Below are 21,046 nucleotides of genomic sequence, written 5' to 3' on the forward strand. Positions count from 1 at the left end.
CCTGAAGGGATTACCCGAACAAAGGACAAGAATGGACGAATCAAATTCCTACTGGAGGAATCCCCAAAAGGAGAGACCAAACAGGTGAAGGAAGACTCTTCAGTGGACAGGAGGCACCCGACATCTGTAGGGCGTTTACCTCATAAAGAGAAGCGTCTTGCTCATGACTGTGAGCGTCTAGCTCATAAGCTTATGATCTTGAGCTTCCAGTTCGTGATCTTGAGCGTCTAGCTTGTGATCGTGAACCTCTAGCCCGTGTGAACATCTTCCAGAAAAAGAGTGTCGAAATCGTGATGATCTTCGATCTCGTGATTGTTTGAGTTTAGCTCGTGACTGTGACGACCTTTAAGAAGAGCGTCGAGATTGTGATAACCTTCGATCTTGTGATTGTAAACGTTTTCTAGAAGACGAGCATTGTGATCGTGATAACCTTCAGTCTCTGTGGCGATTATTGGACCGTCGAGAACAACGTCCTGAGGGGGGGATCGTAAGACGGATGAGGACATGATCGGTCTTGTTCTGGTGATTGACGAACAGATGGAGAGCTGGCCATGGGTGAAGATCGTTCATAGGTTTGTGATCTTGCAGCAGGCGATCGTTGTACACGACGGCTGGAGTGTTGCCAGTGGGGAGAGAATGATTGCAAATCATTGGGTGACGACGAGATCGGCAGGTGGAGAGAGGATTCGGATTTGTCATAAGCAGGAGGTCGTCGAATGGGTGAACAGGAGGCAAGAGGTGGACCTCGTAAACAGCTAAGGCATCAAATGCAGCAGCAGCTACTGACTTCGCACTCCATCGTCTGCTATAAGCACTGAAGAAAAAACAGAGAGAGAATTAAAAATTCTTCCCCTCTAGGGAAAAAACTCCCCAATCCACAGACGGGAAAGGTTACCACTAAGTGGCGTTGTAAAAGAAGAGGTCTTCCTTCTGATCAACTTACGGGGAGCAAGTGACGTCAACATCTAAACGGATGAAAAAGGAAGACTCCCCTGAGACGGAGGCTGGACCGGTGCGCTTGGAGCAGGGAAAGCCACCAACATGCGATTGTCTGACATCAAAGGAGGAAGAGACCGAAGAGAAGGTCTCTCTGCCCTCAAGAATAATGAAAAAACAAAAATTTTATAAATATATAAAAACACTATAATAATGTTCAAATACATATAGAAACACAAGTATGAAGAAAAAAGTCAAAGGTCAGTAAAACTGTGATCAGAAAACACAAATGTGTGTGTATGTGTATGAGAGGGATGATCGGGTACACTGGCTCCCCCTCCTACCCCCTACCACTAGGTAGTTCCATTTTGCTAAAATGTCTTATGGTTTTTTTCAGCTTTTCTTAAAGGATAACCCTTATAAATACCATAAGGTTTGTTAGTGAAGGAATAAATGTGCATCAAACAGAGAAATAAGTCATCTTAGCAATGACAACTGTGACTGTAATCTCAGCATTGTACTATGCTAGTTTATAGTGTCCTTATTTCTAATACCAAGAGATTTTTTAGAATGCAGTATATTATGGGGGAAAATAAATCTATTGAAAATGCATAAATACTGACCTGCACCTTCTAGTAGGCATTTCTGCGACTGGAAACCATCTTTCATCTTTAAAATCATAGCATTCTACACTGCGAATGGCTTTCGGGGCTTGGCCTCCAACAACTAATAATACCTAGGGGGTGTAAAAGTAGATTAAAAATTATGATCCTAACACAAGTGTAGTTTTTCTCCAGCTTCAATACATCTAGACTTCAAATTGCCCTGTAATATATTGTTTTGAAATATTATGTTACATCTTGAATTTAAAAAATTTCTGATCACTATTAAGATACAATTTATCCAACTTATTGGCTGACATCATTATTATTATCAATATTATCACTTGCCAAGCTACAACCCTAGCAGAATGCTACAGAGAAAGAAGCCCAGTGCAGAAAAAAAGAAACAATGAATAAAGTATGTGATAAAAAATTAGGAAATGAAAAATATTCAAAGATTAGTTAACACTAAAATAGATTTTCCAGGTGGTATGGGTGTAAGAATACTATCACCATACGGCTTGCATGTCATAAAAAGTGACAAAAAGGACAGCTGCTGCCTTGCAATCTTGCTTTTTAGAAAAAGGCTAAGTCCACTGACAAAAACTGTGGAAACTGCTGCCTTACAGTTAGACTATTTAGTCACAGGTTAGGCCCACTACCATTTACTGTCTTCAATGACTACAAGAGCATTCAATCGTTAAAACCCTCTGCCAAATCACAAACCATGACTCATGCTTTTAGAGATATGGATATGACTAGGGCGTCTCTGTAAGCATCTTCACGCAACCGACCTCTTGATATAGGGATAAAGATGGGAAAGAACATTAAGGGGCACTACTCAGCCCCAGTGAAACAATGTTATATTGTGGTTACTCCTACTACTTTCTTATTTATTTTATTTATCCTGTTTAGTAGATAGTAGATTGGCCAGGGCACCAGCCACCCATTCTGATACTACTGCTCAAGTGTTATTAGGTCCTTTGACTGGCCAGACAGTACTATATTGGATCCCTCTCTCTGGTTACGGTTAACTTTCCCTTTGCCTATACATACACCGAATAGCCTGGCCTATCCTCATACACTTGACAACACAGATTACCAAACAATTCTTCTTCACCCTAGGGGTTAACTACAGTACAGTAATTGTTCAGTGGCTACTTTCCTCTTGGTAAGGGTAGAAAACTTTTTAGCTATAGCAAGCAGCTCTTCTAGAAGAAGGAAACTCCAAAATCAAACCATTGGTCTTTAGTCTTGAGTAGTGTCATAGCCTCTGTATCATGGTCTTCCACTGTCTTGGGTTAGAGTTCTCTTGCTTGAGGGTACACTCAGACATGCTATTCTATCTAATATCTCTTGTTTTGTTAAAGTTTTTATAGTTTAAATAAAAAACATTTATTTCAATATTATTACTGCTCTTAAAATATTTTATTTTTCCTTGTTTCTTTTCCTCACTGTGCTATTTTCCCTGTTGGGGCCCCTGGGCTTATAGCATCTTGCTTTCCCAAAAAGGGCTGTAGCTTAGCAAGTAGTAGTAATAATAATAATAATGTTAACGTGTTCGACTAGCATTTCATGGGAGCACATCGATCCCAGCTTAAAACCGTGAGTTTAAGCTGTTTACTGGGGAAGCCACTGCTGTGACTGGGCACCACAGTGGGTGATTGGGCTTACCCAGCTGATGTTCTGTCGATCTTCTATTCTAATGAAACTGGAACTGAAACCATACACCTTTATCCTTTATACACTTTTAAATACCATTGAAAAGTTAATTCTATAATCTAAATGTCATACATGGGAATGTTTCATGTTCCATTTTGTTTTTATTATAAATATTACTTTATCAAAGTACAGAAACCACTTTCAATGGCGGCAAATTTTCATATAGAAGTTTTATGTTTTTCCAAAAAGTGAATGTAGAGATTGCAGCTTATAAAATTCTCCACCTTTTCATGTTCAAATGATGAAAATTGGTTAATATTGATAAAAAGCAATTTTGAAAAAAAGGCTTCAAAGTTTTTTTTTAGAAATTGGTTACTTGTATATTAGTATTTATAATTTTTTTGAATATTAGTATTAAGTTTGTATGCAATTTAATTCAATATCTTTACATGTTTGAATGACAAGAACTGGTCAACATTAAAAAAAAATTCTATAGAAATTTTTCTCTGAACATTTCAGTTTGTTAGAAATCGGGTTGGAATTTTTTCTAGACATTTATCGAAATGATATTAGTTTTCATTAGTATAGGCTTTCAGTGGTGAATATACTTCATCATTTGGGATCATATGGAAGCTTCTTTATATTTCAGTGTTGTTCATTCATATGTGGCAAACCCCTTCCCTGAAATTCGGAAAGGTGCCTCCCCACACTCTCATTCATACTGGTACAAGAATTGCGCGCCGTGCACACACTCACACACTCTCTCTCTCTCTCTCTCTCTCTCTCTCTCTCTCTCTCTCTCTCTCTCTCTCTCTCTCTCTCTCTCTCTCTCTCTCTCTCTCTCTCTCTCTCTATATATATATATATATATATATATCTATTTTAGCAAGCATCAGCAATGTATTCTGGGTCATCTTCAACCTTCCATCGCTTTGATTTTCCATTTTGTTTCAAGCCTTTACGTTTTAAAGCCTCCAGGTAATGCCTGTTTCCCTTTTTATTATGGTTTTTCAAATGCTTTATATTTGAGGAAGTTATATTCCCGAATCTCTTCCCAGACATTCGACAGACATAAAGTAAGGTCATGTTATATTCTGTAAATTTTCTAAGCTCATCAAAGCAATTTGGGAATGAATGAATGATTTGAAGTTCTCTGGCATCCTGACATCGAAGGTCATTGACGCCGATATCGTTTAGTTTAGATAAAGACTAAAAGGATATTCAATAAAAACCAGAAAACTAAACATGTTATAAAACCTAAATAGCATTAAGAAGACCTGCTTCAAATATGAATTTAAAAATGCCACTAGCATTGTATGACACATCACGTCCAAGGATCTTGGTTGATTGATTGACTGATCTAAAGTTTTCAGGCATCCTGACATCTAGTGTCATTGACGCCGATATCATTTAGTTTATGTATATATATATATATATATATATATATATATATATATTATATATATATACATACATATATATAAATAAAATAATATTCAATTAAAACCATAAAAATTGAATGTCATTATAAAAGTTAAATAGTTTTCAAAAGACCTGCTTCTGAAATAAATCTAAAAGTGCCACTTGCATAGTAGGACACATTATGTCCAAGAATCTTGGCAAGGATGAACCTGCCACCCTCACCTCGAGCCTCAAACAAATATCTATTCCTTAAGTTATTATAATTGGGGCATTTGGTCAACAAATGCCTCACTGTTAGAGGAACTAAACAGTCGTCACAATACGTTTGGTGTTGGCCCTTCAGCAAAAACTTGTGTCAACCGAGTGTGACCAAAGAGATGTCTCCCATTTTCGGGGCATCATGTTATACCTCCAAGGTGATATGACATTTGTTACTTCTCTCATTTTATTGTATCTAGACTATCCCAGGGCTGTTGCCATTTATTGCAGACCAATTTCTTGATGTTAGGTAGGAAAACATTACACGGAATGGGATACCTTCTTGGCAGCAACTCGGATGCAGCATTCTTTGTCAGTGAATCTACCTTCTCATTCCCAGACACACCAATATGTGCTGGAACCCAACAAAATCGAACCCTCTCCGTCCAATAATACAAAGCCAATCTAAAATCTTTAAAACTAGAGGGTTACTGGAATTAAAAACTTCTAAAGCTTGAAGGACACTCCTTGCTTCACTAACAATTGTAAAATTACCCTCCTTCTCCAACGCTATTCTCTCAATAGCGGTTAATATGCGGTTGATGATACCTTGAATGGAAGTACCTTACTTCTAATTATATCCAGACTGTTCAATAATTGTTTCACCCAAAACCCATAAGGTTGAGGAGATTTTGGGTGCAACTCCAAAGTATGTTAGGTGACTTAAAAGGCTTGCAGTCTGAAAGGCTAAAGAATTATGGAGTCTTTGCAATCTAAACCAATACCAAATAATGGAAGACATTCGGTAATGGTCTAGATGTAACTCTCCTGCATCAACAAGGAAACTTGAGATAGGTGAGGTTCTAAACGCTCATGTGGACAATCTAATACCAGCATAATGTATTGAATCTAATATCTTTAGTCGGCTTGGGGTGGCTGAGGAGTATATTTCATATCCATAACTAATTTTGGAAAAAATCAAGGCCTTGTATAATTTAAAATAGTATTGCAGTTTGCCCCCCATGATGTATGGGACAATACTTTTAAAAGATTCAGAGCCTCAACACATTTAGCTTTTAATGCTTTTAGATGAGAAACCCATGTAAGTCTACTATCAAATATCAAACCTAAAAATTCTGCTTTGCCTACACACGGAATCCGTTGACCTTTAATGTATATATCCGGGTCTGGATGTGCTCCCCGGATACGACAGAAATGTACAATAGTAGTTTTAATTTTCGAGAACTTAAATCCATTCATATTGGCCCACTGGATAATTTTGTCAACTGAGAGTTGTATTTTTCTCTCAACCATTACCATTCTAGCTCCAGCAAATGATATGGAGAGATCATCCACATATAATGCTGGGAGAACATCCCGGGGAATGCCTGAGGATATTCCATTAATTGCTAGTGCAAAAAAGGTTACACTAAGCACACTACCCTGAGGAACTCCTCCTTCCTGGCATTTACTCTCTGATAGAGTTTCTCCCACTCTAACTGGAAAACTCTATGTGAAAGAAATGCCTGAATAAATAGTGGCAGCTCTCCTCTCAAACACAATTCATGAATTTTTTTAAGTATATCATATCTTTTCAAGGTAAAAAAAAAAAAAAAAAAAAAAAAACTGTCACATGGTGCTGTTTGGAAACAAAGGCTTCACAAATAGAGGACTCAAGTATCAACACATCAGTCATTGAGTGCATTTTTCTGAATCCACATTGAATGGGTGATAAAATACCCTTCTTTTCAAGGTACCACTTCAACTTTGCATTGATCATCTTCTCCATGATTTTACAAAACAAGAAGTCAATGCAATTGGCCTATAATTTGCTGTTAAAAACTTGTCCTTACCGGGTTTTAAAAAGCCTAAAATAATGGCTAGTTCCCAAACACTTGGATAACTATGATCATTCCATTTTTTATCAATAATGCTTAAAATAAATAACTTTGTATTAAAATGTACATGTTTAATCATTGCATATGGAATTCCATCGGGTCCAGGGGCTGTATCGTTACATAGGGAAAGTGCCAAATCATATTCTCTTTCAGTAAAAGGAGAATTATATGACTCTTCCCTTCCTGTTGCAAAATTTAAAAATTACTTTTCTTCAATGCTACTACATTGGTGACCAGGAGCTGCTACACACTTGCAAGATACATTTGAAAAATTATCGGCTAGGGCACTGCTCACATCATTTGCTTTAGTCACATACTGACCGTTCACTTTCAGCACTGGTGGTGGGTTTGGGGTAAATTTGCCAGCAATCTTCTTTATTTTCCTCCATACAGATGGTGGTGTTCTACGGTTAATGGAGGAAACAAATGACACCCAAAACTGGCGTTTACCTTCTTTCATGGCACGATGGAACTGTGCTCTACACTTTTCGTATATTATCAAATTTTCATCAGTACGGCGTCTATGCAATCTAGTCAGCGATTTTCGGGTGGCTCTGTGCAAGACAGTTAATTCTGAAGACCACCACGGGACTGGTCGTTGTTTGAATAATCCCGTAGTTTTGGGAATCAAATTGATTCCTGCTGTATGGAGAGTTCCATTCAGTAGGTCTATGGCATCATCAATACTTTCAAACTGTTCTGCACTCCCTTCAATTTCACTTAGCTCACAAAATTTAACCCAGTCAGCCTTGTCAAGATTCCATCGTGGCGATCTTTGTAAGGGCGGACCCTTGTTGGTGTTTATAATGATTGGCGCATGATCACTAGTATGCCAATCATCTAATGTCCTCCAATCAAAATCAAGAGGCACTTGGAGTTTGCAATTGAAAGGTCAATGCATGACAAGGTACCTGTCTGAACATGGAAGTGTGTGGACTCTCCTGTATTAAGGAGTCCGACATCCTCATTCTCCACAATTGATGAGATAATATTGCCCCTTGTGTTTGCCAAGACATCACCCCATAAAGGATGTCTACCATTCATATCTCCCAGTAAGAGAAAAGTTTGAGAGAGTTGTTGAATGACCTCTACTAAATCACCATATAAAATATTATCATTTGGAGGTAAGTACAGAGAGCATATTATATATTTTCTCCCTATATTGATTTGTACAACCACTGCCTGCAGGGGTGTACGAATAGACAAAGGTATTTGGGGAACATCTCAACGAACGTACATGAGACTTCCGCCATGGCTCCCTGCTTGTTGATTATATGGTGTTCTATAGCTAACATACTCTCGAGGACTAGGAGTGTTAGCATCAAGCTTACTTTCCTGCAGACATACAATTATGGGGGAATGTTCATGAAATAGGATCTTAAATTCTTCATATTTGGCCCTTCAACCCTGGCAATTCCATTGCAAAATGGAGGAAAAAACTATGGATTATTTCTGGAAGACATCTTGGATGAGGTCTTCCCATTAGCAGTTTTTAATCTAACATTATTACCTGTAGGTTTCTTCAGAGATGGTCTTGATATGTTGGGTTTTACATTTGTACTTTTTTTTGTGTCCTTCTGATCTACTTGTTGAGGCGAATGGAGTACTTCAACTTGAATTTCTGATTTATTCAGTTTATCTTCTGGTTCATTAGAAACACCAACAGACAAAACATCAACTTTTAACATACTTTTTTTTTATGTCATAACTTTTAATGTTTCTAGTAGAGGGGGGTGAGAGAGATGGAGGTACTCTTTTTTACGATTAATAGATGGTGGGTTTCTAGGTTTTTATACATTTCCCACTACAGATGCATCAGGTAAGTTGGTTTTAAGTGGAACCTTCATCAAATCAGGCAAGGACATGGCCTGTGAGAGGTTTGTGCTAGTTTTGTAATGGGGGACGAGGGTTGTAGAGAAATGGGCAATGCCTTAGTGTTAATACAATGTGGTAAAGCCTCAGGAGGTAATATACTTACTTCATCATTTGACATTTTATCAGATGGTATATTTCTTTTTCTAGAGCTAGGAGGTAATATGCTTACCTCGTAATTTGACATTTTATCAGATGGTATATTTCTTTTTCTACTATTGGCAGTACTAGGTGGGTTTCATTATAATGCTTTAGCATAGCTATTTGATTTATTTAATAGTCTTTTGGCATGTCCCACGCTTATATGTTCCAAACTAGATTTGTTAAGGGCAGCTTCTTCCAACTTATACCACTCGCAGCTCTTGTCTGTGGATTTAAGATTCGAATTGCAATTTAAACATCTGGTTCCAAGCACACATTCTCCATGGTAAGATTTGGAGCAAATATCACACATTTTTTCATATTTGCAAACTTTAGACGGGTGCCCAAATTTAAAACAATTAAAGCATTGCAGTGGCTTCTGGTTGAATGGTCTTACTTTAATAATTTCGTTTTCTATAATAATATGGAAAGGTATATCAGCATCCTGGAACGTAAGGATTATCATTGATGTACCTGGGACTTTGCGAACTTTCTATACATTTAGTGTACATATGGCCAGTATCTCCTCCTCTGTAAATTCATACAGATCTCGGTTAAAAACTACTCCCCTTCCGTAGCTAAAATTTAGGTGGGGTTTGACATCTAACCTAATATCATCATTAGTTATTTTTATGTTGGACAGAATTACAGACTGTGTACTGGATTTGACATGGATAAGGAAACTATTTTTTCCAAAACGAGATATATCGCCCGGTGCAATAGTTCCTACTTTCTTCTGAATCAATTTGCATATTTTAAAATAGTTCCCTGTAGCCCCCTTTGATTCAGGTATAAGCCACATTGGTGGTTTTGGCTTTCTCTGGGAAGGCATAACTAAATCCATGTCTTTTTCCAACCAATCAGCAGGCCTATATACATCCAATTTCTTCGGTACCTTATCGCAGAGAGCAGCTGCTACATTCAAGTTATTAATTTCAATGTTATTCATGTTACTTAGTGCACTAAAAGCTTCGTTAAAATATCCATGAATGCCATTTTTCATCTTCAAGTTTCATCCTTACTTTCTTTATACATCCATAGCACTCAAATGCTTTGTATAGATCATCATAGTTCGTTTCTATTGAAATTTGGGTAACATGAGGGATTCGAAGTTTTCTTGTGTTACCCAAATTACTCGATTTTGAAATATCAGTAGAATGGTCCTTTCCCGTTTCGAGGTCATCAACAGAATTTTCCCTATTCACATTATCAGAGGTCGTCAACAGTGCCAGCGGGAGAGTAAGCAAATCCAGGGGATGGGGGGGAGTCAGCGTTTGAAGTGCCCATATTTAAGGGGGCTAGTGTACCAAACACAAGAAACCCCTATTTATTATTCTATACTCATGAAACTTTGAGTAGTTGTTTAGAGAATATAGAGCTACTCTCATGCCAAATTTGAGAAAAATTGGTTAATAATTCCTTTTTTTTTTTTTTCTTCAGATCATTATAAATTTTTGTTTGTTTGTTTGTTTTTCATAAATTTTATTAGAACTTGTAATGCCTTTTATTTCCTTTAATTTGATACTTACAGAGTTATTTAAAAAAAAATTATGTAACAAAAAATTCGTGGAAAAATAAAAAAAAAGGAAAAAATTTACATTCAAATCTATGGAGCCCTTCTAAATTATATATAAATGCCAGCAATTTTTGAATTTTGAAAATCCATCAATAATTAAAAAAGTCTTAGGGATTTATATACACTCATATCACTCAAAATTTAGTTTCGAGAAAACTTCACTTAAAGTTTTAGCATCATTAACACATGAATTATTCTCACTGGGAAGCACTTTTTCTGGAATAAATAACTAATTATATCTCATAAAAATTTTTTTTTATCATATTAGCTTTCTCTTTACACTTGGATGTTGCCTCAAAACTTCCAGAATTGCATAAAAAATAATTATGCAATCTTTTTTTTTTTTTTTTTTTTTTTTTTTAGTCAAATTTCACTTGAAGTTTTGGCAACATTCAGACATAGATGTTTTACTGTATAAAATGCTATTTGACTGTCATGCACTTTTTTTTTTATCAATATAAGCCAATTGTTGCATAATTTTTTTAGAATTGTATGCAACAATTATAATTTTTTTATGCATGATTTTCCAAACCACCCATGAGGTATCAAACTAGGCTTGTTTTTTTAGGAGTATCCCCAGCTTGAAAAAGCACTTATACATCATTAGCAAAGTATATGGTTCAATGGAAGGAATGGGTCTCACGGAATGGCAACTCATGCCCCCTTTACCCCGTTACCCCCCATTTTTTTGCTTTAAAAGCACAAAATTCACAATATTTCCTACGTCTGGCATTGCCAACACTATGAAGTTGCCGGAAATCCACAAAAGTAAAATTCGGCATCTGACACCCAAATCAGCTATTTTTCGGTACACTAGCCCCCTTAAGGGTGGGATTTTCTTTTTGTTTTCTGTTCGTTGTTTTGTTGGTTTACCTGCTTGAGAATTTTAAGAAAGTATCATATGCTGGAAAAGAAATTTGCATTCACCACTATCGGCACAATGAGTATGCTTCCCAGATGGTCCACTCCATACCCTACCTGAAAGACAGCATCAAAACAGATATAGAGGCACAGGTGTAAGCTGAACCCGCCTGTTAGGACTGAGACCAAGAAACTATGGAATCATCCTCCCCATATCTGTAATGACGGGCTTCCGGCCAAAAGCCGAGAGTCCTACCCCAAGCATTGGATCCCCCTGGATTCCGAAGACCCAACACTTGGAAATAGTTCTGCCAAAAAGGTCCAAACCATCTTCGGGATGGCTGAGATCATCCAGTACTCTCATATATAGCTTTGAATGCAAATACCTTCCAACCGTGATCCCTTCTCCAATTCATCTAAGCAGGCAGTAATAACGAATGTGGAAACGTCCACACCATTTAAATAAAATAAAAATAAATAAATAAATAAATAAATGAACAAATAAAATAAATATATATATATGCATACATCTACATATATATAAACTTAAGATAAATAATACTCATAGAGTTAGGACAGCAAGACAAAAGAAAGTTGATAGAATTAGGAGAAGGTCGAAGTAATATTGAGCAGAAGGAATAAAGGAAAGGGAGAGAAATTTAGATTCGAACTTGGGGAGCAATTTACCCAAGTTCGAGAGCCCTCTTGCCTGTCACAATTCTTCAACAATATGAAGAACCCACATGACTGCGTCAAGGCATTCTCTCATTAAGAGGGCTAAGGATCTTGGCAAGGATGAACCTGCCATCTTCACCCCGAGCCTCAAAGAGATATCTATTTCTTTATGCGCTATAAGCTGGGCATCCAGTCAACAAATGCCTCACTGTCAAGGGTATTAAACAGTCGTCGCAATATGGTTGGTGTGGGCCAGCCAGCAGAAACTCATGTGTTATCCGAGTGTGACCAATGCGGAGACAACAAAGAGTAGTCTCCCATTTTCGGGGCATCCCGTTTTACCTCCAAGGGGATATAACAATCGCAATTTCTCTCATCTTATTTATGGTTAAACTATCCCAATGCTGTTGCTAATTCCTATAAGTAAAATTCTTAATTGCTGGTAAAAAATCATTACAAAGAATGGGATACCTTATTGGTAGCAACTCAGCTGCATCCCTTTTTGCCAGTGAATCTGCATCTTTATTTCCAGACACACCTACATGTGCCGGAACCCAGCAAAATCGAAATGCTATACCTATTAGTCCAATAATTAAAAGCCACTCTAAATTTTTTAAAACTAAAGGGTTACTAGAATAAAAACCTTCTAAAACTTGAAGGACACTTCTTGAATCACTATAAATGGTAAAATTGCCCTCCTCTTTTAACGCTATTTTCTCAATAGCGGTTAGTATGCCATACAGTTCGGCAGTAAATATAGAAGATATTGGAGGGAGTGCACCTCTACAGTTAAAAGAGCTATATATACTCCAAATCCCACGCCAGCATCAGATTTGGAGCCATCGATATATATAAAAGTTGATTCCCTATGTTCTTCAACATGTTCCATAAAAAGAGACATTGCTTCTAATTCCGTTATGTTTTTCTTAACGCCAATGAAATATCTACAAAAAGACCTCTCTGGCAATTTCCACAGAGGGGTTTATAATATCTTAAATGGAAGCACCTTACTACTAATTATATTAAGACTGTTTAATAGTTGTTTCACCCCAAACCCATAAGGTTGAGGAGATTTTGAGTGCAGCTCAAAGTATGTTGAGTGCCTTACAAGGCTTGCAGTCTGAAAGGCTAAAGAATTAGGGAGTCTTTGCAATCTAAACCAATACCGTATAATAGAGGACATTTGATAATGGTCTAGAGGTAACTCTCCAGTATCAACAAGGAGACTAGGGATAGGTGAGGTTCTAAACGCTCCGGTGGACAATCCAATACCAACATGATGTATTAACCCTGGATAGGTACGATGGGTCGTTTGCGGCCCCGAGCGTCAAAACAAAACAGGTTTTTCTCACGTGACTCACCCCCGTGACTGAATTTGTGGGTGATCGACCTGCAGGAGGTGTCTCCCCTACACGCTCTAGTAGTGTCCAGATGTGCATTGCTGTAGCTGTACTCCTTCCCCGATTTCTGAGACGCGTCGTGGTCGAGCGCGACCGAGTTTACCCTTCTAAGGTAGTTTGCATAATTATCAAAGTTATTACGTATTATGAAATTGTCGTAGAATGGTGCAACTTGTATAGGTTATCAGTTGTGGAAAGTCTTGGTGGATTGTTTGGCTACCATGTGCATGATTTTTTTTTTAGTTAAAATGTCGTTCATCACCACGAGGACCATTTTACCGCGAGTGCCCCTTTTTCATTTTTTTTTCATTTTTTTGCCAAGTCATTTTTCCGTAAGATATTGCCAAATAGGGTCGTAAAACTTTTGCTTGTTTAGTGTTGGAAAGTGTGTCTAGATGATCTGGCTACCCATGCATGACTTTGTTTTTGTCAGATACGACGTACAGTGAACCCTCGTTTATCGCGGTAGATAGGTTCCAGTCGCGGCCGCGATAGGTGAAAATCCGCGAAGTAGTGACACCATATTTACCTATTTATTCAACATGTATATTCAGACTTTTAAAACCTTCCCTTGTACGTAGTACTGTTAACAAACTACCCTTTAATGTACAGAACACTTAATGCATGTACTACAGTACCCTAAACTAAAACAGGCACAAATATTAAAGGTGATTTTATATCATGCATTTCCTAAACATGCTAAAAAGCACGATAAAAAATGGCAACCAATGTTTTGTTTACATTTATCTCTGATCATAATGTAGAAACAAACTGGAGGTAGAGCTTTGCTTATTACCCAGACATATTTCCCATACTTTTCCCTTAGAACTACATCACATCTTCCTACTTTAGATATATATATATATATATATATATATATATATATATATATATATATATATATATATATATGTGTGTGTGTGTGTGTGTGTATATATATATATATTTATATGTATACACATATACATACCTACATATATACATAAATACATGCATACATATATATATATATATATATATATATATATATATATATATATATATATATATTACTGTATATATATGGGTTATGGAAAAAATCCGCGAAGTGGTGAATCCGCGATGGTCGAACCGCGAAGTAGCGAGGGTTCACTGTAGTTATTGGTATATTGGGTATTTAACTGCGGTTACCAATTTCTGTTTTTTTTCAATATTTGTAAAAATTACTACGTAGTAAGGAATTGCCGTATATTATTCATTTTTTTTTTCATGTTTATGTGTTAGAAAGTGTGCCTTGATGGTTGGGCTAACACGTGCATGTCTTTTTTTTTATCTGAGATGCCGTATATTAGAATGTCGGGCATTTTACCGCGAGTGTCCCTTTTTCATTTTTTTTCATTTTTTTGCCAAGTCATTTTTCCGTAAGATATTGCGAAATAGTATCGTAAAACTTTTGCTTTTTTAGTGTTGGAAAGTGTGTCTAGATGATCTGGCTACCCATGCGTGATTTTGTTTTTGTCAGTACGACGTAGTTATTGGTATATTGGGTATTTAACTGCGGTTGCCAATTTCTGTTTTTTTTCAATATTTGTAAAAATTTACTACGTAGTAAGGAATTGCCGTATATTATTGATTTTTTTTTCATGTTTATGTGTTAGAAAGTGTGCCTTGATGGTTGGGCTAACACGTGCATGTCTTTTTTTTTTTTTATCTGAGATGCCGTATATTAGAATGTTGGGCATTTTTCCGCGAGTGCCCCTTTTTATTTGTTTTGCATTTTTTTGCTTAGTCATGTTACCGAAAGGAATTGGCAAGTAGTGTCGCAAAACTTATATTTTTATAGTGTTGGAAAGTGTTTCTAGATGATCTGGCTACCCATGCCTATTCTTTTTTTTTTAGCCAGATATGGCGTATATATAAGTATGTGTTCGATTTTCCTGTGATTGCCATTTTTTCGTTTTTTCCCATTTCTTTCAAAATTACTACGTACTAAGGAACTATCACAGAGTAATATTTCATTTATATGTTTATTTGTCGGAAAATGTGCCTTGATGGTTTGCCTAGCACGTGGCTGAAATTTTTTTTTTTATGAAATGCCGTATATTAGAATGGCCATTTTTCCACGAGTGCCCCTTTTTATTTGTTTTGCATTTTTTTGCTTAGTCATGTTACTGTAAGGAATTGGCAAGTAGTGTCGCAAAACTTATAATTCTATAGTGTTGGAAAGTGTTTCTAGATGATCTGGCTACCCATGCCTATCTTCTTTTTTTAGCCAGATATGTCGTATATATAGGTATGTGTTCGATTTTCCTGTGATTGCCATTTTTTCGTTTTTTCCCATTTCTTTCAAAATTACTACGTACTAAGGAACTATCACAGAGTAATTATTCATTTAGATGTTTATTTGTCGGAAAATGTGCCTTGATGGTTTGCCTAGCACGTGGCTGAATTTTTTCTTTCTGAAATGCCGTATATTAGAATGTTAGCCATTTTTCCGCGAGTGCCCCTTTTTATTTGTTTTGCATTTTTTTGCTTGGTCATGTTACCGTAAGGAATTGGCAAGTAGTGTCGCAAAACTTATATTTTTATAGTGTTGGAAAGTGTTTCTAGATGATCTGGCTACCCATGCCTATCTTTTTTTAGCCAGATATGGCGTATATATAGGTATGTGTTCGATTTTCCGGTGATTGCCATTTTTTCGTTTTTTCCCAATTCTTTCAAAATTACTACGTACTAAGGAACTATCACAGAGTAATGATTCCTCTAGATGTTTATTTGTCGGAAAATTTTGTTTACTTTTTTTTTGATTGAATATCATCAAATTTTTTTAGATAAAATATTATATTGTTTTACATTTTTTTTTTTCGATTTTATTTCCCTTCAAAAAAATTTTTTTGGGTCAGAATTTTAATTTTATAGCCGTAAAATAATCGACAATTATCCAGCAACCCACCATACAATTTTTATGCATATCCAATAATAATTAGATTAGTAAATAACACCTTGAAATTGACATACCCTTCCTACATTTCAAGTGGCAGATTAGGGAGTCTGAGTCAGTGTGGTTGGCGGCCATTTTGTGGACATATCCGAAGCGTAAGCTGCCCTATCTATATATATTCTTGTTCCCTATAGAATTTGTGATATTTTGGTATATTTTTACCAGCATAAATATCATATTATATATTAAATATATGTATTTTTTTACGAAATTTCTAAGTACTCAAAAAATTACCTTTAGATATGGCCCCTAATATAAATGTAATTTACAAAATAATGAAGATTTTTTTTACATATTTCTATTTTAGGATAACATATGTTTATTCCCTAAAAAAATTAGCCACTTCCTATTTCATTTGGGTACCCAAAAAAATTCATGAAATTTGGACAATTTTTTTTGGCCAAAGAAAGTTACCCTTTTTTTCTCATTTCAGATCTTCACCTCCATGGGTCTGACTTCATCCAAAATACATCAAGATGTGTCCTAAACATTCAAGAATCAATTCCTAAAAGGATTTGTGTATATATGTATAAACTTTTTTTTTATGAATTTTTATGTCAGGTCTTTTTTTTTTTCTACTTAATTTTTTAAAATATTTATAATAAATAGTTTTTCTGCAGATGAGTAGTATTTATCTTTACAGTTGTTTTAAGCATTCATTGAAGTTTTTTTTGGCAAAAGAAAAAAGGAGGTTACTGCAAAAACTGATTTTTCAAGAATTTTTTTTGGCGTCGGGGTCGTTCGCGTCCGAGTATACCCTTAAAGGGGTGTCCGAGGAGCGTACCTATCCAGGGTTAAATCTAATATCTTTAATTGGCTTGAGGTGGCTGAGGAGTATATTTCACACCCATAACTTGTTTTTGAAAAAATTAGGGCCTTGTATAATTTTAAAATAATTTTACGGTCTGGCCCTCTGATGTATGGGACAATACTTTTAAAAGATTCAGAGCCTCAAGACATTTAGCTTTCAATGCCTTTAAGTAAGGAACCCATGTAAGCCTAGAATAAAAAATCAATCCAAAAAATTTAGCTTCACCTACACATGGGATCAGCTGACCTTCAATGTATATTTCTGGGTCTGGATGTACTCCCCGGATACAACAGAAATAGACAATAGTAGTTTTGCATGTTGAAAACTTAAACCCATTCATATCAGACCACTGAATAATTTTGTCAATTGGGAGTTGTAATTTTCTCTCAGCCATTTCCACTCTAGTTCCAGCAAATGATATGGAGAGATCATCCACAAATAGTCTAGAGAGAATATCTTGGGGAATGACTGAGGATTGTTTGTTCCAGTCTATATTTAGGACACTATCGTGAATTTGGCGAGAGCTTCTTCACAATGTAAACAAAATTTAGCTTTAAAACAATCTCCAGTGAAGTCATGTATTTGGAACACTTGAAACATCTTTGGCCATAAGTGCATTTGATATTAATGTGCCCAAAATCATAGCATTTAAAACATCGAATAGGGTGAGGACGTAATCTTTTAACAGAAATCTTTAAATGACGGATCTTTATATAGAAAGGCAGATCAGGTGAGGTAAACACTAAGATGGCTCCATTGGTTACTTTCAGATATTTAACTTTATAAATACAGCTCTTTACAATAAATTATACCTTTTGCTTGATTAGAAGTCGGGTGTGGAGATACCCTTTCCATCATAACAGATGAGGATGATGTAAAATTAGTAAGCAGCACTGATTGTATTTCACTGCCAGCTTTAACTAAAAAATCATAACCATATCTTTTTAAACTACCTTGTGGGATTGTACCTACTTTTTAAACCAGACACTCACAACCCCTGATCATGTTGTTATGCCCTTCCCTCTAGGAAAAGACATGCCAGACTAGTTCGGCAATAATTCTACAGTATGAGTAATTCCTTTCTCCTCTCCTTTGAGATCAGTGTCCTTGGATAAAAAGTCAAATTCTGAATTAGAAATATTTGAGAGGCTGTATAACTTTACAAAGCTACCAACGCCTTGGACTTCTTTATTCTTAATTTTAAGGAAGGCAATTTTAGCCTTCGAAAAATAAGCAACAGTAATATAGCTTTCAAAATTATCTTCGTCAATTGAAAGTTTCAATTTCGCCCTTTCAATTTTCCTAAAAGGTTATATAACATTACATAATATTTCATAGATAATTTTTTAGGAAATATAGAGCTCTTATATTATTACCTTCAACGCTTTTAGCACTTGGGCTCCTGCAGAAGAGGGAGCAAAAGGTTCCAGTGTAACAACATTGGACAAAGAAGTATTGTTGGAAGAATCCAATTATTTCCAGCGTCGTCAACAGAATTTTCCTTATCAAAATAAGCATAAGTCATCAACAGTGTCTGGGTTTTGTTATTTGATCCAGAGGTATGGCGAATATTAAGTTTACTCATTATTATAATGGGGAAGAGGAAATAATAATAAAAAACAAATGAGAATAATTAAGTTTAAGGGAAAGAGAATGCTAAAACTGTCTGAAATCCTAAAGAAAACCCCATTAGCCTTTCCTGGAATTAATTTCTCAATGAATAACACCTGCAAGAGCTGCCTCCCAAGTGTCCACTCCTTACCCTACCACACAGGGATGGTACCACTATGATTAGAGTGGCTCAAGTGTATGACGAGACCGCTTGATGGGACTGAGAGCATTTCAAGGATAAAATTATCCCCACTTTAATAAATAGTGGTAGGGAAACCAGACAGAATGCAGTTCTATCTCTATGAAACCAGCTCACCGCTGGAATCCAGGGGACAAATTTCAGAACGAGAATAGTTCCACGTGCCTGTATGGGAATACTGATACTCCTATAGTCCAAACATTATCGGGTAGTTGGCAACACTACCTAAGCATCCACAAATGGTTTTGAAAAAAAAAAACTCTCAATCCTGGATGCAGTATCCCCTCAAAAAAAAAAAAAAATAAAAAAAAAAAAATACTGACAGTCAAAAGGCTAAGAGTTTTGGCTGCAAGTTTGGAAACTGTTGATAAATATGGAGGAGGAGGAGGAGGAAGCAATAATAAGGAATACAAATAGGATGACATATATTTAGCCAAACTGGCGGAAAAAAAGAGAAAAAATTATTCACAAGTTCAAGAGCCCTCTTGCCGATTGCAATGCTTTATTACGGAAGTTATATGCCATTACATTGGATCCCTCTCTTTACGGCTCATTTTTTTCTTTGCCTACACATGCACAGAATAGTCTGGGCTATTCATTACACTTCTCCTCTCTCCTACTACACCTGAGAACACTGTACCATGGTTAGAGTTCTCTTAATTGAGGGTACACTTGGGCATGTTATTCTATCTTGTTTTTCTTTCTCTTGTTTTTTTTTTAAGTTTTTATAGTTTATATATGAAAGATCCAATTTTATGTTGTTACTGTTCTTAAAAAACTTTATTTTAATTGTTCATTACTTCTCTTGCAGTTCATTTATTTCCTTGTCTCCTATCCTCACTGGACTATTTTTTCCTGTTGGAGGCCTTGGGCTTATAACATCCTACTTTACCAGCAAGGATTGTAGCTTAGCTTATAATAATAATAATAATAATAATAATAATAATAATAATAATAATAATAATAAACAATAATAAATAAATTAATAATAATAATAACATTAATAAAAACAATAATGATGATGATGATGATAATTATAAGAATAATAATAAGGCTTTGGCCCATTTGACTACATGAAGGCATTCTCTCGCTAAGAGGGTGCAGTAGTAATAACAATATAACGACTCTTGTCCAAATAAAAAAAAGGGTGGGATTAAGAGCTTCATAAGATTTTAGGAGCACTCAACTTATACCTTATTATTTACAAATGGCACTTTAGTGCTCCACCTATGTAGCATCACCTTGCAAATTATAGCGATATATCATTTGTGAATTACACATATTTTTAACTAAAGTTCTTCAATGAACACTGATAACCCACTATCATATTTACATCTTCTTCATAGCTACACTCGCAAGGGAAATAAAAACACTTGTGCTGGAATTTACTCAACCAAAGTAAACCGGTGGCAAACTAGTGGCCAAACTTGTGAGCGAAAAGAAATGCACTGTCATTCGGAAAGTGATATAATTGCCCAGGTTTAGCCAATACATCGCCTAAAATAAAAATATTAATAAAAATTCAGTTAACTAAAGGTTTAAGAGCATCAATGATATGTGAAGCCATCTCCCAAAATAAAAACGATGTTACATATGGATGCTTACTTTAGTAAGAGGAGGAATCCAGCTTACCTACTCAGTCTTTTGACTCGCAATCTAGTGGTCTAAGAAAGCAAATAGGGATGTGAAAATGTATGGGTTTAGCTGTAAAATTATTTACTGCACTGTAGTTGTTCAGTGGCTACTTTCCTCTAGGTAAGAGTAGAAGAGAGACTTTAGCTGTGGTAAGCAACTCTTCTAGAAGAACTCTCAAAAATCACTGTTCTCTAGTCTTGGGTAGTGCCATAGCTTCTGTATCATGGTCTTCCAATGTCTTTAGTTAGTTCTCTTGCTTGAGGATACACTTAGGCACACTATTCTATATTATTTCTCTTCCTCTTGTTTTTTGAAGTTTTTATAGTTTATATATAAAAGATTTATTTTAATGATACTGTTTTTAGAATACGTTACTTTCATTGTTCATTGCTTTTCCTTTAGTTTGTTTATTTCCTTGTTTCCTTACCTCACTGGGCTATTTTCCCTTTTGGAGCTTGGGCTTATTCAGGATTGTAGCCTACCTAGTAATAGTAATAATAATAATAGTAATAATAATAAAAATAATAATTATAATAATAATTATGATAATGATAATAAAAATACTAA

General features: G+C 35.8%; 1 protein-coding gene across 1 annotated transcript in view; it reads right to left on the minus strand.

The window, feature by feature from the left end:
• The window catches only part of kel (kelch protein), a 660,870-nt gene that overhangs the window by 194,468 nt on the left and 445,356 nt on the right, over positions 1-21,046 (minus strand). The window contains exon 9 of the mRNA XM_068386033.1: positions 1,560-1,672. Within this exon, the coding sequence (XP_068242134.1) occupies positions 1,560-1,672 (113 nt within the window). The remainder of the gene's footprint in view (positions 1-1,559; positions 1,673-21,046) is intronic.

The sequence above is a fragment of the Palaemon carinicauda genome, chromosome 13 (genome assembly GCF_036898095.1).
Source record: "Palaemon carinicauda isolate YSFRI2023 chromosome 13, ASM3689809v2, whole genome shotgun sequence".
In the NCBI taxonomy this organism is placed as follows: domain Eukaryota; kingdom Metazoa; phylum Arthropoda; class Malacostraca; order Decapoda; family Palaemonidae; genus Palaemon; species Palaemon carinicauda.